The sequence below is a fragment of the Acomys russatus genome, chromosome 12 (assembly GCF_903995435.1).
Source record: "Acomys russatus chromosome 12, mAcoRus1.1, whole genome shotgun sequence".
Taxonomy (NCBI): domain Eukaryota; kingdom Metazoa; phylum Chordata; class Mammalia; order Rodentia; family Muridae; genus Acomys; species Acomys russatus.
Window position 1 is genome coordinate 37470144 of NC_067148.1, and position 24346 is coordinate 37494489.

The 24346-nt window shown below is 45.2% G+C and overlaps 1 protein-coding gene and 1 pseudogene across 1 annotated transcript in view; one reads left to right on the top strand and one right to left on the bottom strand.

The window, feature by feature from the left end:
• Positions 1–24346, top strand: part of Armc9 (armadillo repeat containing 9) — a 140644-nt gene that overhangs the window by 99978 nt on the left and 16320 nt on the right. Inside the window, exons 21-22 of the mRNA XM_051154240.1 lie at positions 6618–6733; positions 12651–12790. Of these exons, the coding sequence (XP_051010197.1) occupies positions 6618–6733; positions 12651–12790 (256 nt within the window). The remainder of the gene's footprint in view (positions 1–6617; positions 6734–12650; positions 12791–24346) is intronic.
• Positions 20667–23841, bottom strand: LOC127196653 (60S ribosomal protein L18a-like; annotated as a pseudogene).

Genomic DNA, 24346 nt, shown 5'->3' on the forward strand with positions numbered 1-24346 from the left:
GATATAGTGACTGTTGTTAACAACAAAACTTGAGGCAGAGCATGCTGGGACTGCCATATTGGTTGAACATACTGGTGAGGTGCAAAGGGCAGCTTTTAGTTCATAAGCACAGATGGTGAGCACTCGGAAATGCTATCGTTTCGCCATAGTCCATGCTCAGAACCTCCTCGATGCCCTTTTGCTATAGAGGGGATGGTTTTGGATTCAGCAGAAAAGTTCCATGCACTCTGGCTTATCTCGTCGGTGTCCATTACCACTGTGTGGAGCAGTGAGCAGTCAGAGTGAGGACAGAAAGGATTGCTTATATAGAGGTGAAAACTGAGGGCATCCATTTCCCATGGCCGCAGGAACAAAAGACCACACACTGACTTGGCTTAAAACAGAAATACATTCTGTCACAGTTTTGGAGGGCAGAGGTCCAAACTCCAGGTATCGGCAGGGCTGGTCTACCTCCGAAGCTCTGAAGAGAGATCCTTCCTTGATTCTCCCAGCTCATGGTGGCTCCAGGTGGTCCTTGGCTTGTGGCCATTTCACTCTGACCTCTGCCTTCTCCTCTTTGTATGTCCTGGCATGTCTCTTGTAGAGACACCTGTCACTAGATTTAGGGCTCACCTCAATAACCCAAAGTAATCTCTTCATTTCACAAACTCTTAATTATATCTGCAAAGACTCATTTTGTAAATAAAGTCATGTTCACAGGTGTCAGGGTCTGAGCACGCATGTATTTTGGGGGAACGCCTTTGAGCCTCCAGCCCCAGGTCAGCTCAAGATCTCATCATGGGAACATCTTTATTTTACCTAAATCACACACACAACTCAGTTTGGAGTAGAGCTGTAGTCACTGAGGTCACGTGTGCATTGCTGGTGCCTCCATCATTCCTAAAGCCCCTCTAAGCTGCCCTTTATCACCCAGACCTGTGACCTCAAGTTACCAGCCTGCAGCCGATTGTGCGCCAAGGATTTTAAGGGAAAGGTTTTATCTTGCCCTTTGCATTCATGGTGCATAAAAGAACTTAATGTCACATCTTGTAAGTACATGTGCCAAATGACGGAAGCTAGTGTATTAGTGACTTGTAGCTAATAAAAGCAACACAAGGGAGGAAAGGTTTATTTTGGCTTACAGTACAGAGAATGCAGTCCATCTTAGCACAAGGGGAAAGTATAGTGGCTGCCACAGCTTGGTCTAGAACTTGTGGCATGGCTCGTTCCTATTGTTGCGAGGAAGTGGGGGAGACCAGAAGCAGAGCCAGGCTGTCCTTCAAGGCTCACCAATAGCCAGGCTGCACCAGCCATCTAGGCCCTGTGTCCCAAAAATTAAACAACCTCTCAAAAGGGTGCCCCCAGCTAGGGACCATGAGCCTGTGAGGGCATCTCACAGTCCAACTATAACACTGACCACAGTCACAGGCATTTCTCTGGAGTGTCTGCACCTGGGAGTCATGACTTGGGGCTTTCAGTGAGAGGCAGTAGGACCCAGCAGAGGTCTCAGGCTGCCTGAAGATGTTCGCTTATGAAACATTTCATAAGAAAATGAATTGCACAACCTCAATCTTGAAGACTATCTCCCTGACCTAGCAGAATGGTGATGAAGTTCACAATGCAGCAGTTGCCTTTGTGGAGATTACAAAGAAAGACTCTGAAGAGATGGAACTATTTGTAATAAGAGCTTCAGATAAGAGCTGCCATGATCAAGAGACTGGGAGCTTTTGGGGTTGGGGAGGTGACTCAGAGGTTAAGAGTACTGACTGTTCTTCCAGAGGTCCTGAGTTCAATTCCCAGCAACCATCTGGTGGCTCACAACCATCTATAATGTGATCTAATACCCTCTTCTGGCCTGCAGGTGTATATGGAAGCAGAGCACTATAATACATAATAAAAATAAATAAATATTCTTAATTTTTTTATTTTTTGGTCTTTTGAGTCAGGGTCTCTCTCTCTGTAGCCTTGGTTTTCCTGGATTCACTTCGTAGACCAGGCTGGCCTCAAACTCACAGCGATCCACCTGCCTCTGCCTCCCAAGTGCTGGGATTAAAGGTGTGCACCACCACTCCCAGCTAAATAAATCTTTAAAAACAACAACAAAAAAAAAAAAAAAAAAAAAAAAGCAGGGCTTGTCTGAGACCTTCCTGCAATCCCTGCCATGTCCAAAACTACTACTGTGCATATTGATTTAAAAACCAATACAGGCATTTGGGGCAGGGAAGGGAAGGGGTGTGCCCAGGAGGGCTTGCCCAAGTGCCTAGGCCTGGAAGGGAGTTGATTTGTTCCTGGGTACCTGCTCTGCTGAGCCCTTACCCCAAAAGAGCTGTGTTATCAGAACACACGGCACCTCTGCACCAAAGAGCCAGGCCATGCCAAATGCTGAAGAGGAGAGTTAAGTTACCCTTCCAAGCTTACAAGAGAATGGCAGTGGTCACACCCAGCATGATGCTTGCCCATAATTTTGGTGAAGCAAGAGAAGTCTGTACAAACATACCTTGTGTCTTAGTTACTGTTCAATTGCTGTTGAGAGACACCATGACCAAAGATACTTATAAAAGAAAGTATATAATTAGGAGCTTGTTTACAGTTTCACCATGGCAGGGAGCACGGTGATAGGCAGGCCAGCATGGAAAACTCAGTGCCCACCCCTAGTGACTTTACTTCCTTTACCAGCCATTTCCCATCAACCTCTGTGTCTCAGCTGTCATCCTCCCGACTGCTCAGTGAAACGGCAAGTGTGTGGCACAAATCTCTAGCTCCAGGGAGGGACTCTAAAACCAAAAATGAAGTGACGATAGCATCTGATTTCCACTGGAAAGACCTCATTTTTTATTAAGACAGTGTCTGAGACCAATAGAAAATCCTGTTAGCCCTCCCACCTATTGACAGACAGACAGAGACACACACATGCACACACGCACAGAGCGCACACACACACTATAAAGACACTGATTCCTGGTTTTACTCTCTGTAACTGTAAAAGGTTATGTCACTCCTTCAGGGTGATTTGAATCCATGATCCTGAACCACGATATTTGGCACAGAATAAATTCTCCCCTTTAAAACAGAGCTATTTTATATTCACAAAGTGTGATTTTTTTTTTTTAAACAACCACATTAGGATGGGTTTGTAATGCTTTCTACTCATAGAAAAAAAGGTGATAAATATTTTAACAAGATGTGTTTGGACCAAATTCTCTTAGCCCATGGAGTCCCAGGCAGGAATGCCTCTTCTGATCCAGGAGAGTCAGTCAGCTGTCACATGAAGTTAGCTTTTGTTTCTATGAAGAAAAGCAGGGAAATCAGAGACAATTCTTACATCTGCTCTTTTTCAAGTGTCTTTAGCTCAAAAAACCTGTATGCCCCAAGAAGAGACTTGATACCCTATGAGCATATACAGGGGGAGGTAATCCCCCTCAGGAACAGTCAGAGGGGAGGGGAATAATGGGAAAATGGGAGGGAGGGAAGAATGGGAGGATACAAGGGATGGGATAAACATTGAGATGTAACAAGAATAAATTAATTAAAAAATTAAAAAAAAAAAACTGTATGCCAAAGTGGCCTGTTTTGGAATGATATTCTACCACCTTCCACCTGCGAGGCCCACAGGCGTGCCTTGTTTCTTTGCACGTGCTCGGACAACATAGTCCCTACACTGGGAAAGCCAAGTATTTGACCACACATGACTGAATCATACATTTTCCTGCTAAGCTCAGCGTGTCCTTGGCAAACTAAGAAGTTGCTTTGATCATTCCAGCATCAAGTGACATAAGGGGAAGTGACAAAGGGAGTCAAAGGGACAGACAGCAGCATTAGCTGATTGCGGTCAAATGTTTCTACTCTTGCGGATGAGGGGGGGTGGGTAACCGTATCACTAGGACCCCTCCAAAAGCCTTAAATTTGGGTTTTAGTGTCTCTGCCTCTGTCTCGGTGCCATCAAGTACATGTTGGTTGTCTGTTGGTCGCGAGATGACTGACAAGCTACTGCCACAAATCTGTAGTAAAGTCAGGAAGAGGCCAGACATGCAAGGCAGCTACACCCACCCCAACAGTGCCTTCCCTAAATGTCACTCTGGTGTCCTCCATTTCTTATGAGTCAGAACAGGGTCATGTGACCCCCAAATTTCTAGAGAGTCTGAGAAGATGAATTGTTTTTAATTAGACACATTACTGTGTCAACAAAATACTATTCTGTTGGTGAAGGAGTGAGTAGTAGTCACCTAACAGAGTACGGTGCTTCCAGGTGGTTTTTTTATATGTACAAAGAGGATAGGTAGGTAGGTAGGTAGGTAGATAGATAGATAGGTAGATAGATAGATAGGGTCTGTATTTTTTAGGGGAGAGACGGTATTTGTGTGGGCATGTGCATACCACAGCACACATGTGGAAGTCAGAGGACAACTTATGAAAGTCATTTCTCGCCTTCCACCATGTAGGTCCTGGGGACCAAACTCGGGTTGCCAAGCTTGTCATGGCCGCCTTTACCCACTTTACCCCAGCTTGCCTGCCCTGAAGCATTCCTATATTTTCTTACAATAATTCATGCTAGATAGGCATGTTGGCCACACTTGGATGTAATCTCAGAACTGAGGAGGCTGAGGCAGGATTGCAAGTTTAAGGAGAGTGTAAACTACATAGACACCCACCACCACCACCCCAAAAAAAGAGAGAGTTGAAGAGTTGTAGCTCAGTGGTAAAGTCAGGAATTTATGTTTAGCATTGCAAAATGAGAGGGAGCAAGAAAGAAGAAAAAAACTCAGGGGAAGTCTTTTTTTTTTTTTTTTTTTAGCTTTAGTTGACCATTTTTGTTGTTCTGATTTTGTTGTTGCTGCTAATTTTTTGAGGCAGGCTCTCACCATATAGCCCAGGCTAGCCACGCTTTTTAAATCCTCCAGCCTTGGCCTCCTCGGTGCTAGTATTTTAAGCATGCACCAGCACGCCTGTCCTGACCAACCTTTACCATTGAGTAAACTGTCTACATCATGTGCTGTATTATTTTTTAGCGTGGCTAAAAAACCATGTTTTGCATCGGGAGAACCTTCCTTCAGGCAGCCCCTCCATCTGTAATCCAGATGGAAGCTGTTCTTTTGGGCTAGAGGCAGAGCCACACCCTTGCTCACTCTGAAGCTCCCCAGGCATTTCCTTGGAATTCAGCTTGAAGAGCACTGCCTGGTCCACAGGTACAGACCAGGCAAGGCCATTGAGAAGTCCCCCAGCAGATAGGAGGCAAGCTCTAGCCTCTAGGGATGGCTGGTGAGTGGCTGCTCTGAGTGCCAGATGAATTGCTGGCACTCGGACATCTGAAAAGGCACATGAGTAATGTATTTAGTTGACCCCATGGGAGGCACTGAGGAGCAAGCTCCCATGAAGCCGAGAGCCAGCAGTAGCCTCAGACTCAGCTGGAAGAAGCCCTGGTGACACGTCATGACACCGACCGTCTCCTCATTTTGTTTCAGTCTCACTAAGTACCCCAGGCTAGCCTTAAACTTGACATATGTATCCCATGTGAAGGCTCCTTAGGAAGGCCCAGTTAAAAGATGTACATCAGGCTGGCCTTGAACCCACAGAGATGCACCTGTCTCTGCCTCCCTCCTCCTCCTCCCTCTGCCGGCATTATACAGGAATGTACCACTACACCAGGCTGAAATGTTTTGTTTTTTAAAAGTCCAATGTACCTGTTTTTTCGCCCATATCACCTTCAAAGCTTAAAGCAGCTACTGTTCTCAACTGATGTCTTCTTCTACTGACTTTTTAAGTTTTATACTGCTGCATGTGATCAATACAAAGCTAAAATGACTCCTTTTTCCTCATAACTTTTGTCTTCCCGAGTAACCTGTAACATGGACCCTCTTACTTTAAGCACCTTTTTTGTTTGTTTGTTTGTCTGTTTAGTTTTCTTTATTACTAGGTTTTTTGGGTTTTGGTATATGGTGTGTGTGCATGCATGTGCACTCATATGTGTGCATTTGCACCTGGAGGTGACAAGTTGATACCACATGTCACATGTCTTCCTTTATTGCCCTCCACCTAGCACGTTGAGGCATGATCTGTCCCCAAACCTGGAGCTCTGGGATCTCACTAGTCTGTTTGTCCTGTTTACCCCAGGCGTCCCCTGTCTGTACGTCCCAGGCTAAGATTATAAGCTGGACACCATGTCTGCCCACCTTTAGGTGCTGAGGATCTGAACGGTGCCCTTGCACCATCCCAACACCCCCACCCCCCAGTTTTTGTTTGTTTTTGGTTTTTTTGGTAGTGGTGGTTGGTTGCTTTTGGGGGGGAAGTTGTTTGGTTTGGTTTTGGTTTTGGTTTTGAAGACAGGATTTCTCTGTGTAGCCTTAGCTGCCCTGTAACTTGCTCTGTAGACCAGGCTGGTCTCCAACTCACATAGATTCACCTGTCTCTGCTTTCCAAGTGCTGGGATTAAAGGTGTGCACCACTGTGCCCTGCTTGTTTTGTTTTGAAGCTGGCCTCTAACTTGCTATACAACTGAATTCTGATCTTCCTAGCTCCTCAGTGCCCTTGAGCCTGGCTTGCATAGCGTCTTGTCCCTGGAAACCTTTCCCACTTAGTCCACACTGCTTCCAGATGGGCTCTTAGGGACATGCTGTCTGAAATCTGTTTTCTCCTTCCACCAGATTATGACCAACACGGGGAAGGCCCGTCGGAAAGGGCTGGCCAGTGTACAGTGGAGTGGGGATGAGCCCCTGCGTCGGCCAGTCACGCCTGGCGGCCATAGGACGGGGTGCCCAGTGTAAGTTCGGGATACAGGAGGCGGGAGTCTATTTTCTTAAACTTTGCTTTGATTAACTGCTGTATAATATGCATTAAAGTGCATAATAAAACATTAATACTGGAAAGCATTTCTCTTTATTGTTTATCTCTTGAGGAGTTTTGGAGGGAAAACAGTTGAGGTCCCATCCCTGCATACACACTTAGGTTTCTTCCAGAAGGAGAAAATGTGTGACTAGAATCCCAGGGCCACCTCCAAAGACCAGTGCTGGCCAGGGTCATTTCAGAGGAAAGTTACTGAGCAGTGGTGATTTCACCTAGTTTGAACTATGCCCTGTCGTTCATTCCTGTGTCCTGTCCCCCTAGCACCAGTCCCGGTGCTGGGATTGGTGTGTCACAGCTTTATTTTTAGATGATGTTCTCAAAGCAACTATGTGGCCTGGGTCATGCATGAAGTCCTGGGTTGTATCCCCAACACAAGAAAAATAAATAGATAGATAGATAGATAGATAGATAGATAGATAGATAGATAGATGAGGACTGTGGCCATGTCCAGTTTTAGCTGCCAGGCACTGTACATTTTCTGTAGCCTGGTTTCTACATCTTAACAGAAAAATAAAGCTTCAGTCAGCTTACCTGGGCTTCTGGGCCTAAAACTTCAGTCAGCTTACCTGAGCTTCTGGGCCTAAAACTTCAGTCAGCTTACCAGGGCCTCTGGGCCTCCTGAAAGGCTACACGGCTGGTAAAAGAGTCCCTTCTGGGGTCTTCATGACCTGTGTTTTCCTACTTAGGGAAAATTATAAACAGGATTGTGTGAACAGGAGGTCAGAGAGCTGGCTGAGAGCCTCCAGTTACCCATTCAACACGCAGTGACCTTTTTATTTTTTATTGGCCACACCATGATTTCCTTAGCCCCTGGCTGGACAGGTTGATTATTTCCAGTTTTACTGTGTGATAACTTTATGATAAACAAGGAGGCACGTAGCGGTCAGCAGGATGGGGACACCTGCCTTTGATATGTGCCACAGCTGCCAGGAACACCCATGTCCAGCACCAGCTCTTGTGAGTTTCGGTACACACCTGGAATTTGTGTTTGATCCAGCCCACACCGTGGATTGGTGCTCTGTTTAAATATCTCCCTTGTGCTTCTGTTTCTAGGTTTTTCTTCTTAGTTACTGATACACAAATTAGTATATTGTCCTTTTCCATCGCACATACAACCAGCACTGTCAACCTGCAGGAAACCTGAGGAGCATCACATTAAACAGATACACCTCCACACATACCTCCTGCGAACAAGAACACCTGAATACAGATAGCTGCACCAGTTGCCCTGATACAACCAGTACCATGTGTCCATGTCGGCAAATGTCGCACTGTACCCATAAATATGTGCAAACATCGGGATGATTAGCAGGAAAGGTATTTTAAAAAGAACAACCGCATTACCACACCTACCAGTTAACAGAAGCATGAAGTATATCAGCATGCCTTTCTTTCCCCTCCAGCATGTCACTTACATTTGAGGGGCTCTTTGTTTTGATCTAGAAAATAGTGAGAGGCAAGGACTAGTTACCCTAGTTTATAAGCATTGTCCTGTTTATGGAGGCAGGAGGAGGAATGAGTGAAATTCCTGTTGGACACGGGAAAGAAGAAAACAAATCTTTTTTTTTTTTTTTTTTTTTTTTCATTTTTAGAACACAAAGCCTTAGCTTCACAGCAAGGCAGCCATGATGTAAGGACATTTTAATCACGGTGACTATGAATCTTAACAGATTTAACACTAGCTCAAAGGGCACACTGTTCATTCTTGGGCCAGAGGACCTGCTCTACGGAGAGACCCTTGAGTATGCTTTTCCAGTGTGCGGCTCAGCTGGCTGAAGGTTGTATCTGGGAGGTGTTTGGCCAGGATGGGCCTGCCCAGCCATGAGAGCACTGCAGAGGTCTGTAGTTCCCCTGCCCCCTTCCACGAAGCAGTGGCTGTCCACGAGTCCCTCAGCCAGGCGAATTCAACAACTTTTTTTTTTTTTTGAGACAGGTCTCATTTTGTAGCCCAGGCTAGCCTCAGACTCACTATCCTCCTGCCTCAGCCTCAACCTCAGTGCTGGAATTACAAATTGTGCACCACCACCTCCAAATTCAACATTTCAGTCCTGAGGGCCCAAAAATAAGTGAGGTATGATTCCTACCCTCAGAAGCACTCAGAGAAAACTGTGCAACTGGAAAAGACATGGAGAGGTCCACTGAGTGTGACAGAAGAGTGTGACTGTATGCAGAGAACCCCCAGCCTCCTGAGGGCCGCGAGTGACGCTGGTCAGAAGCCCCACGTCTGCTTCTTGAATTTACACTCAGGGAATTTGATTCTCCATTCACAACCCCTTGGTAGCTCTGCACTGTTTCCAGATAAACCCAGAATCCTAGTTCCCCTGGGGACATTTAGTTAATGTATGTCCCATAGATCCAAGGAGCTGGCGCTTTCTGGGTCAGTAAGTGCAGGGGTACTTGTTAATTTCTACATGCCCAATATAGGAAGCTGGCTACCTAAGTATGGTATTCAGCACAAATAGTATGATAAACACAAAGCAGCATTACAAATAGTTGATGACATGGGAAGATTCTCACAGTGTGACAGTGGATTGCCGAATGGAAAAGCAAACTGTAAAGTGCGTGTACAGCTAGACTGGCCATCAATTCCAGGCATATATATATATATATTTGCCTCCCACCTCAACTTGAGATAAAAGGCATGGTGGTTTATGTGGGTTTTTTGTTTTTTGTTTGTTTGGTTTTTTGGTTTTTTTGAGACAGGGTCTCACTGTGCAGCCCTGGCTGGCCTAGAACTTCTTTGTAGATTAGTCTGATTTTGAGCTCACAGAAATCCAGCTATCTCTGCTGCCCTAAGGCTGAGCTTAAAGACACACATCATAATGAGATGGGGTCTCAAGTAGCTCAGGCTGGCCTGGAATTTTCTATATAATGGACAATAACCTTTACCTGTCAATGCTCTTGCCTCTGCCGTCTAAGTGCTAGGATTAGAGGCCCCTACCAGCATGCTGCTTAGTGCAGTGGGTGGGGCTTCTACTCAGGGCTTCCTGTCTGCCAGGCAGGGCAGGTACTCTGCCAATGGAGCCACGTCTCTACCCATATATTTGCATTTTTATTTTATTTTTTATTTTCAAGACAGTGTTTCTTTGTGTAGCCTTGGCTGTCCTAGACTCGTTTTGTAGACCAGGCTGGTCTTGAACGTACAGTGATCCAGCTGCCTCTGCCTCCCTTCCTTACATTTTTCAAAAAAAACACTGAGAAGAGGCTGGAGAGATAGCTCAGTGGTTAAGAGCGCCTCCTGCTCTTACAGGGGTCCTGAGTTCAATTCCCAGCAACCACATGGTGGCTCAAGCCATCTATAATGTAATCTGATACCCTCTTCTGCAGATAAAGCACTCATATGCAATAAATAAATAAATCTTTAAAAAAAAAAAAACCACTGAGAAGCTATCACAGTTAAGTGGTCACCTGTGGGTATCGTGGTAGGGGCCATTCTATAGGCCTTTGTTTTATCTTAATCTTTCATGATAAATACTGTGTTAGCATCAAGAACAGAAAGGCTGAGGTAAATGTGGGCACAGGACTCTACCCTCTCTCAGCCTTGTCTTGTCTGTGCTTCGCACAGACCTAACTAACCCTCCTGATTCTCGCAGCCCTCTGCTCCCATCTCTGCACTAAAGCCCCCTTTGCTCTGTCTTCTACCCCTGCCCAGCTTCTTCTTCCTTTAGCCTCTCTGTTCACTTGAATGTGTGGTGCCCTCCCACTTAGGCCCTCTCTAGCTCATTCCACCAGTCTGGACTGCTCCACAGCCCTGCATGCTCAGCCAGTGGCTTCCAGGACGGCAGGTGACTTAACCATCCCCAACTCTTGACACCCTTGGGGCCCACTGCATTCTTGCATTTACTGACCCAATCCGCCCCCCACCCCCCCCCCCCCCCCGCCTCCCTGCAATGGCTGTTCCACTCCGGTCCCCACCACAGTAGATTGGCCTCCTGTTATTCTCCGGCTTCTTCCTAGATTCTGGACAGGGTCTAGACCCCTAATGTGGGGCCTTCACCTCACTGACAGCACCTCAGCCCAACACAGCACCCTGTCAGTGCCTCCAGGATCAGCAAGACTGTCCTTGCCCCAGGGACTGACGCGAAAGCCCCCACCCAACAGGCCAGCCAAAACCCTGCCCTTCACCTCTGCCCCTGCTCCCTGTCCTCTGGGCCTTCTCTTGAGTCACCTTTCTCCCCCTTCCACCCTTCCCTCCTGCCGTCCTGTACCCACTATGACCTCAGAGGGATCCTTCTAACACAGAATGTCTTTTTTTTTTTTTTTTCTCCTCCATCTCCCATGGGTCTCAAATCTATATATGTTTTCTCGTTCCTCTTTACCTTAACTACAACCCCTCTGCTTCCTTCTCTTTCTGGCCCCCCAAAAACCCCAACTCAGAACTGGAGACTGAGTGGCCCACCCCCAAGCCAACCTCTAACTCATCGCATCCCCAGCACCATATTGAGTTGTCTCCAGCCCTGACAGGGTGGTTAAGTGTCTCCTTGTCTTTGTCATCCTGTTAAACAATAAGGAGTTAGTATTTATTGCAAGCCAATTTCCCAGATGTGGCCCTAAACAGGCAGGGGCTTGTCACCATCCTGTGACTTGCTGAGCCCCTGCTGAGTCCGTGTCAGCTGTCAAACACACACACACACACATACACAACTAGAGAGCCTTCCTCAGCCCTGTCCAGACTGACACACAGAGCCTCTGGAGTATTTGCCTGTCTCTTAGGGACAGGGACAGCTCTCCCAGAACCGTCTCTTGCCAAATCTGAGGAGTATGGCATGGCAAGGCTGGACCAGAACCTGCTAGCCATGTCTACCAACACTGGGCCAGCACAGCACCATGCATCACTCAGTGTTAGAACTCAAGTTGCCTCGGTCTTGCTCTCACTTGTCTCTATTCAGGGCTGACAGGACAGGGTATCGCAGTCAGCGTTATTGTTGGAGAAGAGGTTTGTGCCTTATTTGGTGTAAATATCAGGGGCCTTGAGTGATCCACAACTCTTGAAATGACCTTATACGTTAGGCATGTGCTAACCCTGGTAGTGTTGTGGATTCACAAGGAGACTACCAAGTGTGAGGTACAGCTGCCACCTTGTAGGACCTACTGGCTTCTGTCACTGCTCTTTAAAAAGGTGGCTTAGGGGCTTGAGAGATGGCTTAGAGGTTAAGAGCACTGGCTGCTCTTCTAGAGGTCCTGAGTTCAATACCACATGGTGGCTCACAACCATCTATAATGTGATCTAATGCCCCACCCATTCTGGCATGCAGGCAGAACACTGTATACAAAATAAATAAATAAACTTTTTTTAAAAATGGCTTAGGGGGAAAAAATGTAGTTTAGGCCAGGCACAGTGGTACATGCACCTGTAATCCCAGCACTCAGGGAGGCAGAGGCAGGCAGGTCTCTGTGAGTTCGAGGCCAGCCTGGTCTACAAAGTGAGTCCAGGACAGCCGAGGCTACACAGAGAAACCCTGTCTGGAAAAACCACCAAAGGGGGGAGGGGAGCAGCAGGTAGAGGTGCTTGCTCATGGCCAAGCCTGATGATCTAAGTTCAGTCACCAGATTCTCATGATGGAGAGATGGAGAGAGAGAACCAGCTGCTCCAAGTTGTCTTCTGACCTCCACCCTTGTGCCTGCACACACACTAAATAAAAGCAACATTTTAACATTTTTTTAACTTAAAAAGGCAAAACTAAGCAAAAATAATTTTTTTTTCAAATGTCCATTTCCCAAAAGAATCTCAGGCACACCCACTTCTTGCATCTCCTTGTGATGCTACCCAGCAGTCAGTGACCAGATACCTCCCAGCTCTCTGTATTTATTGGGTGTCTCATGTTTTTCTACAGGCTGGGAGACCATCTCATTTCCCCCCAGAATGCCCAACAAGCCAGAAACGGTTGCCTGCAGGCCGTACCAGCTACTCAGCCAGACATCTGCAGAGGGGGCAAGCCTGATACTGCTGGGCGTCGTCGCACATCCTCTTCATGTAAGAACTCTGGGGCTGCAAAGCCGGTCCTGAGTACCACCCCCACCCGCTTGCCCCCACCCCACCCCCCTGTCCCCGGGCTCAAGAACCCTAGTGAAGCATCAACAGGGCCTGCCGTTGCATGCCTGCCCCTGGGAAGCCAGCTCTAGCTTCATCCACAGTCCTGCATCACAGAAGTCCACAGGCCTCCTGTCACACTGCCAGATCTGCTGTAGGGCTGGTCGTCCAGATTTCAATGATACAATGACATCTAGCAGCTGCTGGAACTAGGTTTAATGCGGGCTTCAGTTTGCTATCTGATATAGCCTACTCTCCATGGCTATAACAAATGCCTGCGGCCAAGTGCTTGATTCTGTGTATGCTGGGGTCAACAGTAGGTGTCTTTCTCAGTCATTCTCCATCTTATTTTCTTGAGACTGGGTCTCTCCCTGATCTTGGAGCCCACTGATTCAGCTAGACTGCCTGGCCAGCACACCTCAGAGACCATGCCATTTCTACCTCCCTGGTATGGGGACAGCAGGTGCACATTGCCATGCTCTGGTTTTTATGTGGGTGCTGGTGACTGAACCCAGTGCCCATGTTTTCAGAACAAACACTTTACTATCTCTGCAGCTCCTGGAGATACTGGGCACTTTGTTTTAAAATAAGGTCATTTAGTTCACAGGAGGCTGGAAACTGTAAAATAATTATTAATATTTACTTTGATTCATATAATTATTGTGGTGGCAGTTACTCCTTAACCCACTAATTTATAAAATAAGGACACAGAAACTTGTTAGGTTTTAATGTGCCTTATGCACAGGAACTGGGTAGAAACCAACCCTCTAAGCTGTTTTGTTATCTCCCAGCTACACATCCCACGTTACCTGCCCATACATCGCCCTGTCTGGGCTGCTTCTGTGCATCAGTCTGTCCTCATGGCCGTGTGCTCATTGTCCATCTGGCCCCATGGCATCTCCTTTCTCTCCAGCTTCCTCTCCCTCCTGCTACATCTTCTGGTTGCTACTCTCCTCCGGTCCTTGTGGTCTCTCAACCCCAAGCCGAGAAACCTAAACTCCACCTACCTCTCTTCTGCCCAGTCACAGGCTTCAGCATCTTTATTAGCCAATCAGGGGTAATTGGGGAACATTCCTTACATCACATGACTAACAATGCCCATGGCAAGGCAGTAGCCAGATTTCAAGCACTGAAAACACAGTGCAGAGACCCTCCTCCAATAGGAACCCTAAGACCCAATGGTCCCATTGCTTCCACCTCCTGTGAGTGCCTCCTTGGTTGTGTCATAGCGTGGAAGAGGACACCATGTCCATGCAAGTGATCCAGAGCATATGGCAAGACAAGAAACCAGCAGGGAGGGCCAGGGTTGTTGTTTTGATTTTTTACGGCGATTCATTTTTGAGATTCCCACAGTAACTACATCAACATCCTCCCCTAGGAGGTGACACCTCCCTGACTAATCACCTTGCTCTAGACCCCACCTCTACAGGTCTCATCACCTACACACTGCCAGGTGAACCCTCGGGACATTCCCGACCTTATCTGAACCAGCCAACACAGACCTATGCCCAAGTCTCAGTACCTCGGAGTCTCAGGCTGAGGCTCAGCCATGTGCTAGCTGGCTTCATGGTGTCAGAATGTGCAGCTGGGCACACAGCCAGCCCTGAGGTCAAAATGTGCTTTGAAGCACCCAGTGGTGGAGTTAAACAGAAACTGGTGGGGCATAAAAGTATTTTTCAGATGCTGGGGTTTGGGGGGGCAGAGATAGTGGAAACATTTTGAACCAGAAATATACAGGGTATTTCTTTTTAATTTTCAAAAGGAAATTGAAAGGATTTTGAGCAGGGCAGATAAGATCCTAATCTCCATTCAAATAGGAAAAGCTACAGAGTAAAATCAGATCTCAGGAAGAGAAACATCAGCTCACAGTTGGTTGGGGTTCAAGGCTTCCATGCCCAGATTCTGTGGAACCAGCTAGTCACTGGACCCAAGGAAGGTCCCTGTGACTCAGGGGCACTCAAGGGTCTGTTTGGTTATGGGCAGCTTCAGAACTTTTGCCAAAGTCATTGGTCTTTGGGTATCTGGCCTGTGTATGCAGTTGTAAGTCTTACTATGTATGCCTTCCGTAAGCAATCAGTATACAAAATTCTATACCAATGAATTAAAAATAATCTTGTGAGTAACAAATAAGGCCTTAAGTTGAAGAGTAGATTTAATAATCTACCTTTGTCCTATCATCCCAATATATTTCTATATTCTCAGAGAGAGATCCCTGAGTCCTATCTCGTTCTCTCTCTGAATAAGACCAATAATAACATAACCAACTCCCAATGGAAATAAACATCCATAGCTCAAAACCTTACCCGACCCCACCTTAAGGGAAATGGGATGCCTTTCTCTTTTTAAGGCTTCTTCCGGCTGATTTGGGATAAATAATACCTATGTAGCGGCCCAAATGAAAATGGGAAAATGGTTAAACAAGCTAGAGAAAGCATTTGTGGTCCAGTCTCTAAATATTGAGAAATTCAGGCTTAAAGAAAGTCCTGTGTGGGGCAATCTGAAATGCTGGACCAATTGGAATCAGGAGCTTTCTTCAAAGCTGTCCTGGGAGATGTGCTATTCTGATGACAAACAGCAACCGAAGCACTCGTGGCTGGAACATGAGGAACGCAGGATGTCAGCATCTCAGCGTGCTGGAGGATGCATCCTGCTGGGTCTGATCCAGCTGTGTATCCATCCTTTAGATCAGTAAGGACATATAATCTATTGTTAAGAAAAAGGAACTTACGTAGTTTAAGGAAAATTTTTGCAGTTTAAATCCTAGGCTGTCTCTGCAAGTGCTTTATCAGCAGGGGTCATGCTTAGAACTCACAGAGATCAGCCTGTCTTTTTCTCCATTATGTTAATATTAGGAGTGTATGCCAGATTTTCAGGGGGTGTCCCTCTGTCATTAACTATTTTTATCAGTTTCAATGAACCCATAATTTCTCCTTTCCTGTATGAACATATGCAAAACCTTTACCCCATCGCAACACATTTCCTGTTCTCCATTCTGAGGTGAAGATGTCCTTGAAATAGACAGGCTGATCTAACTCAGCAGATTTTTCTAAAATCCAATGTCTCTCTGCAGCTATTATTTTTTGTCCATTAGCATTCAAGAAATTCAAAGTCAATAATGCATTATGCACTCTATCTCTGGATGTCTTTGACACCCCTCTTTGTTTGACAAGCATTTCTTTTAAAGTACGATTGGATCTTTCAATGACTGCTTGTCCTGTAGGATTATGTAGTATACCTTCTTGCCTGGGGGCTAGGGAGAGTGAGACAAATGATGTGTCTCGTCCCACAGGACAAATCGATACCTGTAATATGTTTTATGTTATAATACGTTAAAAAATGTTTTCTCTTACTAGAGACATATGATGGAGCACTGTTAGTCTCAATGTGTTAGGTATACCCCTAATCACCATGACTTCTAATACATGTGTAAGAACAGAATCAGCCTTTTCAGAGCTTGAAGCCATTGCCCACTGAGATCCTGAATATGTGCCTGTACTATGGCGCACATGCTTCAGTTTACCAAACTCTGTAAAATGAAATACGTCCATTTGCCAAATACCATTTCTTAGACTACCTTTAGGGTTACTTCCTGCAGGTAATGGAATTTGGTTATATAAAGAACAACTTGGACATTTTCTCACAATTTCCTTGGCTTGTTGCCAAGTGATAGAAAATTCCTAGTAACATGGTGTGTTTTATGAAACTCTGAAGCTTCTAACACACTTCCTATCAATAGTTGATCAATTTCATCATTACCTCGTGCTAGAGGGCCTGGTAGGCCCATGTGAGATCTTATATGAGTTATAAACAATGGATGATTTCTGTTTCTGATCACTTGTTGTAATTGAATAAATAGTGAAGTTAATTCAGAATCATCCTGAATTAGGTCAGCAGTTTCTATATTCAAAACAACTCTTTCAGCATACTGAGAGTCAGTTACTATATTGAGAGATTCTTGAAACTCTGATAACACCAACAGAATTGCATACAATTCTGGTTTTTGACCTGTATGATAAGGACTCTAAACTACTTTACTTATATTTCCTGACTTATAACCTGCACTTTTTGACTATTGGCCTCGGTGTAAAGTGTAGGAGCACTGGAAATTGGAATCCTCTTTACTATACGAGGAAGAATCCAATTAGTTCTTTTTATGAATTGAAATCACTTGCCTTTGGGGTTTCTATTGTTAATTTCTCCCAAAAAAAAAATCACTGCAAGCCCTCTGCCAGTGTTCATTGTCTGCCCATAATGAGGCAATCTCAGCATTAGTAAAGGGTACCACAATCTCAGCTGATTCTATTCCAGCTAACTGGCAAAGTCTCATTTTTCCCTTTATAATTAATTCAGAAACCTTTTCTATGTAGGCTTTTAATTTTTTACTTTGTTTGTGTGGTGAAAATATCCATTCTAAGATACAATCTTCCCTCTGCATAAGAATTCTTGTGGGAGAGCCAGGTGTGGTGGTGCACGCCTTTAATCCCAGCACTCGGGAGGCAGAGGCACTGTAAGTTCAAGGCCAGACTGATCTACAAAATAAGTCCAAGACAGCCAAGGCTACACAGAGAAACCCTGTCTCAAAAAACAAAACAAAACAACGAATTCCTGTGGGAGAATGAGTAGAAGGCAAAATAACCAAAGTACAGGCCTTCTCTGGATCAAGGCAGTCTATATATGAATCTGGTAATTTCCTTTTTACCAGAGCTACTTCCTTTTTAGCTTCAGCTGATAATTTTCTTGAGCTATATAAGTCCTTATCACCGTGCAAGGTTTAAAATAAATTATCTAGCTCTTGGGTAGTTAAGCCAATTGTAGGCCACAGCCAGTTAATATCTCCCAGCAATTTTTGAAAACCATTAAGAGTTCTAAATTGGTCTCTCCTGATTTGACCTTCCTGTGGTCTAATTTCCTGTGGGCCTATTTTGTATCCTAGATAATCAACAGAATCCCCTCTTTGTATTTTTTCCGGGGGCAATCTGTAATCCCCCAAAAGGGCGAGGTTTTATTTACTTCATCATAACTCTTTCCTAATATACTCGAATCAGAATCAGCCAATAAGATATCATCCGTATAATGGTAAATTATGGATTTAGGAAATTTCTTACAAATTATTTCCAATGGCTGTTGCACAAAATATTGACACAAAGTAGGACTGTTTAACATTCCTTATGGTAAAGCCTTCCAATGATATCTCTTTATTGGACAGCTTCTATTAAAAATAGGTACTAAGGGGGCTGGAGAGATGGCTTGGCGGTTAAGAGCACTGTCTGTTCTTCCAAAGGTCCTGAGTTCAATTCCCAGCAACCACATGGTGGCTCATGACCACCTATAATGAGATCTGGTGCCCTCTTCTGGTGTGCAGGTGTATATGGAGGCAGAACACTGTGTATGTAATAAACAGATAAATAAATATTTTTTTTTAAAAAGTAGGTACTGAGAAAGCAAACCTCTCTCTATCATGTTCATGTAAAGGAATAGTGAAAAGGCAATCTTTTAGATCAATCACTATAGTAGGCCATTTCTTAGGTAACAAGGAAGGCAATGGGATTCCAGATTGTAAAGTTTCCATTGGCTGAATAATTTTATTAATTGCTCTGAGATCTATTAACATCCTCCATTTTCCAGATTTCTTTTTAATAAGAAATACAGGAGAATTCCAAGGACTGTTGGATTCCTCTATATGTTGAGCCTCCAGCTGTTATTGGACTAGTTGTTCTAGTGCCTGTAATTTTTCTTTAGACATAGACCATTGTTCAACCCTAATAGGTTGGTCAGTCAACCACTTTAGTGGCAAGGCTGTAGGTGTTTCCTTAGCAGTGGTTCCCCAGTATAAAGTAGAAAAGTTGGCCCCTGCTGTATCTTGTTTATAAACAGCCTGGACAGTCTGTTGCTGTCTTTGATAACCCTTTTTAATTTTAATTTTTTATTTTTAGTTTTGGTTTTTGAGACAAAGTTTCTCTGTGTAGCCTTGGCTGTCCTGGACTCACTTTGTAGACCAGGCTGGCCTTGAACTCACAGTGATCCGCCTGCCTCTGCATCCCGAGTGCTGGGATTAAAGGTGTGCGCCACCATGCCCAGCTTAATAATTTTTTTGTCAGGAGTATCACCTGTTTTGTGGCTTGTCTCCAAAATTGGAGGGATGTTACTTTGGGTTTTCCATTGTTGTAACAGGTCTCTTCCCCATAAGTTTATGTCTATATCAGCCATGTGTGGCCTTAATTTTCCTATTTCTCTGTACATTTAAGCCATCTTACACTGTCTTACTTGAGACAATGTTCCAATCCCTAAGAACTGTGTAGATACCTTTTGAAGTGCCCAAACTGGATGCCAGGAATCTAGGGAAATTATTGTCACATCTACCTCAGTATCCAGTAAACCCTCAATCTCAGTGCCATCTAAGTATAATTTTAACTTTGGCCTCTGTTCATTTATAGTAATTTGCCAAAATATTTGGTTTTGGTATTTTCATCACATCTCATTTTATCCCTTGAAGCATTTTTATCTCCATTAAATGGGTTTTCTAAGTCTTCAGTAGCCCTATTTGTCTTACCAGACCTTGGCGAGTAGGAAACAAATGGCTCATGTTGGCTTTTGTTGGGCCTTGAGCCCCTTCATCAGTTCCCAAAATTAAGGAATTTCCATAAATATCTTTGGATGACTTACATCCATGGCCATATGACCATTCCTTCCATACCTTTTCTATATTATAGGAACTCTTTTCCCTGAATTTCCATTATGGAATAATTTATTTATAGAAATAGTTTGTTCATCATCCTCTAGGAAATGATTTGAATTTTCACAGCCACAACAGTGAAAATTTTGTGTTTTAATGTCTTCTGTAGTTTTTTTGTCCAACTATTACGGAATCATGAGTATTTATTTCTATATTTGTAGTAATTTTAATCCATTCATGAAGAGCTGCAGATTTTGCCCTCTAGGGTCTAATAGCCTTTTTGAATTTAGCATTAGCATTCTCAAAAGCTAGAGATGAAAGTAGAATTTCCCTAGTGTTGGGGTCTGCTATGGTTCTATTCGGAGCTTTAGTTAATCTCTGTAAAAAGTCAGTGAAAGATTCATTTGAACCTTAGGATATTTTTGTACATGATTCTGTTTGTCCCTGTTGTTCAGTCTTGTCCCAAGCATTCATGACTATTCTTCGGCATTGTTCTAAGACAGCATAATCAAGGGTAACCTGTACTCTTAATTCAGAATATGGGTCTTCACCTAGTAACTGATCCTTGACAATATCAACGCCTCTAGTCCTATTTTGTTGCTCCATAATTGAGGCCTCATCTTTCCACCATGCCAGCCATTGTAATTGGGGACTCAGCTCTAAGATGGCAGTCATCAAATATCTCCAATCTTTTGGAATTATGGAATTCCATGTGGCCCATGTTTGACATATGGTGAGTGTAAACCATACCTGCTATTGCCTCCTTAAACCCTTTTAAATCTTATGTATCTATAGGTTGCCAATCAAAACCCTGATAACCTTGTGAATTTTCTTCATCCCCTGGTAGTTCCCTTATCAAGGCTGGAAAAATCATTTTTGGTGTTTTAACAAATAATGAACCTCCTGAGTCTTGTTACAAAGTTGTGTTGTATGTTTTAGCCTTTTTTCTTCTGCTTCTCTCTCAGTATTATTATTCTTTTTTAAATATATTTTATTAATTTATTCATATAACATCTCAATTGTTATCAGTGTTGTTATTCTTAGTTAAAAGTCTTTCCAACTTCTCTTCTAAGGTTTGTTTCTTTTTTTTTTTTTTTTTTTTTTTTTTTTTGGCACGCTAGCATTTTATTCAGTGTGTCTCTGGGTCTAGAAGAAGGTGTTGGGCCTCTTGGTGGTGAAGCGCTGCTTGTGCTGGGTTGCAACACATGGTGGGGCAGCGGGAACTTGATCTTGGAGTCATGGAACTGCTTGCCCGCTGGCCGGCAGCACCTGCCAGCTGCAGTCTCTTCCACCTTCATGATCTGGATGGAGTGTGCACAGGCACGGTGCCGGGCACCCATGTCATGGTAACAATGGGTGATGGCGCCAGCAGTGGTTAGGTCCCGGTACTCTCGGTACATGTTGTGTGTGCTACTGTGGGAGTCGTAGTGCAGCCAGATGCCGAAGTTCTTTGCACAAAGTGGTGATTTCTCAAACACTGTGCCCGACGCCTTCATGGCGTTCTGTCCTGCTTTGCCCCCACTCACAAAAGGCAAATTTCATATTTTTTATTTTGCTTTGTCTCTGATACCCTAGCATTTTCCTCGGTCCAATCTATAAATTTTTGTAATTTTTTCTCTAAAGCCTTTTCCTTTGAAGAATTATAGAAAGCAAGAATAATTAAAATAAAAATAATAGTCACAATCTCCATTCAAACAGGAAAAGCTACAGAGTAAAATCAGATCTCCGGAAGAGAAACATCAGCTCACAGTTGGTTGAGGTCAAGGCTTCCATGCCCAGATTCTATGGAACCAGCTAGTCACTGGACCCAAGGAAGGTCCCTGAGACTCAGGGGCACTCAAGGGTCTGTTTGGTTATAGCAGCTTCAGAGCTTTTGCCAAGTCATTGGTCTTTGAGTATCTGGCCTGTGTATGCAGTTGTAAGTCTTATTTATTATGTATGCCATGAGCAATTAGCGCAACCATCCAGTGATGCCTACTGGTTCTGTGGATCCAAGGATGGGGGTCTCTTTGTTTGTGTTCCTCATACATGTCAGGCACATGCTGTACCACTGAGCCACACCCCCAGCACCTGGTCCTGTCCCTTGGGTAGACTCATCCTGCTGTTGGAGTTGGGAGTACTTGAGCCTTTTGTACATGGAAATGGCTAGGTGGCATTGGTGACAGTTGCCACACTCAATATAGATATTTACTAATCTAGAACAGCCATGGATGTAGTGACACAGGCACATCATCCCTGAACACCCCGTAGGCCAAGGCAGGAGAACTGTAAGTTCCAAGCCAACCTGATCACACAGACCCTGTCCAGGAAGGTGAGACAGGAGGAGAGAGAGGGGAAGAAGAGAGAGAATACACGTGAATATGAGTCAGTTTCATCCTTAGCAAATTCCAGTTTCTTCTGTGAATTCAGTGGTTGCCCATTGGGCTCTCTGCCTTGATAGTTAGGAGAAGGTCCCAGGGCCTCTGCCTACTGTGGCAGCAGCTGCATACTGGGTCCTGGCCCTAGAATTGGGGCAGATCTGCTATCCTGCTCCAAGCGCTGGGACGGTATTCCAAGTGGCAGCCCCTTCCCCTGTCCCTGCTCACTCAGTCAGCCTGGATCCCCGGCTCCCCACTGGTTCCCACTTCCATGGAGGCCTAGTTACAGTAAACCTCAGCCGTGTCTCCCTCATCACCTGCTGGCCAGACCTCGGCTGTGTCCTTGAGGCCTTGGTTTGCATTTGTGCTGTTTCTTCGCCTTTCCTCTACCATCTCTCAACCTGGCCCATCCACAGCCACAGTACACTAACCCTAACTAACCTGTCGGCCTCTGGCCCCCCCAACTAACCTGTCAGCCTCCAGCCCCATGCCTTGTAGCTCTCATCAGCCTGAGCCTGAGGGAGTGGTGGGTCAAGCTCTCCCTGGCCCATCCTGTCTTCTGTTTCATTTCTCCCCACTGGACACTAATTGGCCTGAGAGAGTTTTTCCCCAGCCGCCAAGACATAACTTGAATGTCAGCTGTACACTGTTTAGGCTCAGTGTGGTTGCATATCCTTGTGTTCCCAGTACTCAGAGCCAGGAGTAGGATGACCAGGGCCAAACTGGTCTACAACACAAGCGAGTATCAGGCCCAGCGATGGCTACATCCTAAGGTCTTACTGGAGAAAAAAAATCCCACAGGTGAGTAGATGTGGGTTTCAGGTGCCCAGCACTGTCTGAAATGGACTTGCCACAGAGGAGGCACACCAGTCCATCTGTCCCAGAAGCTGCCAGTGTGCACTCATGATGCCTTTTCTCCCAGATCTGGGCTCTGTCCACAGGCCCATTTTACTTACCTGGAACCCCAGAGTCCACAGTGCAGCATGTGATGGGAATTCCTGCAAAAAAATACCTTGGCAAAAACAGCCTAAGGGGAAAGCGGCATATTTGGCCACTGTCATTGTAGGGAAGTCAAGGCAGCAGGAACTGGAAGCAGCCAGTCATATCACACCTATACACACAAAAGCAGAGAGCCATCAGTATGCATGTGTGCCAGTGTTCAGCTTGTTTTCTGCACTCTTACTACAGTCCAGCATACCCCACCCAGGGGATGATTCTGCCCACAGTGGGAGAGTCTTCCTATTACAGGCCTACCTGATCTAGACAGAGCTACACTGGGACTCCCTTCCCAAGTGGTTGTAGACTGTCAAGTTGGTACTTCAAACTAACCAAGGCAAACTAAGGCAGTGGTGATACACGCCTTTGATCTCAGCTGCACAGAAAAACCCTGTCTGGAAAAACAAAACACAATACTAGCCACCAGCTTGATGTGGTGGTGCTGCACACCTTTAATATCAGCCCTGAGAGGCAAAGGCAAGCAGATCTCCCTGAGTTCAAGGTTAGCCTGATCTACATAGTGAGTGCTAGGCCTGTGAGACCCTGTCTCAAAAGAAAAACAAAAAACTGAACTGGCTTAGATGGCTTGGATTCTCAGTACCCACTTGCTGGCTTACCAACCCCTGTAAACACCAGTTCCAGGGGATCAGATGTCCTTTGACCTCTGAAGGGGTCTGGACACACATGGTATACAGCATACACATGCAGGCACACACATGTACCTATAAAAAATAAACAACAGAGACCAACTAGCACAGGAAGGACAGAAGGAAAGCCTGAGCAGGGGCTCCAGAGAGCACGCTATTGCTCCTCTCTCCCGCTGGCACTGCGCTGTCCCTGTACCCTGACTCCAGGAAGCCTGGGGCCGGGAGGTCTTTCCTGCCCTGGTGGTATGGAAAGCGTGGTAGCCTTGGAAAGCTCTGAGTGGAGGTATTCTCGTGCAAGGCCAGCACTGCTGGAGTGTGCATCCACTCAGATCCTACTCGGTATGCCAAGCCTTTGTCTCCCTGGTCCCCATTCAAGCACACTCATCAGCACAAACAAGCCCAGCCATGGTCCCTCAGAGAAGGGAGTTAGAAGCCGAAAATTCTAGGCCTAGATAGACTAGAGACCGTTTAGATTCTATACCAGCAATGGATTTCTTGATTGGGTCAATAAAAAGTCTCTTGCTCTGAATTTGAAGGAAAATGCAGGGCAGGTTCCTTTATATTTAATATAGAGTGAAGAAGAGAAAATTTAAAGATGAAAAGATTAACTAGGTGGTGACATATGCCTTTAATCCCAGCACTCCCAGCTCTGGGAGGGAGAAGCAGGTGGATCTCTGTAGGCTACCCTGGTCTACAGAACAAGTTCCAGGGCAGCCAGGGCCACACAGAGAACCCTGTCTTAGGGGGAAAAAAGAAAAAGAAAAAGATTGGCTAGTCACCCCTCAGGGATGGGAAAAAGGTTCTTTCTTCTTTCTTCTTTCTTTTT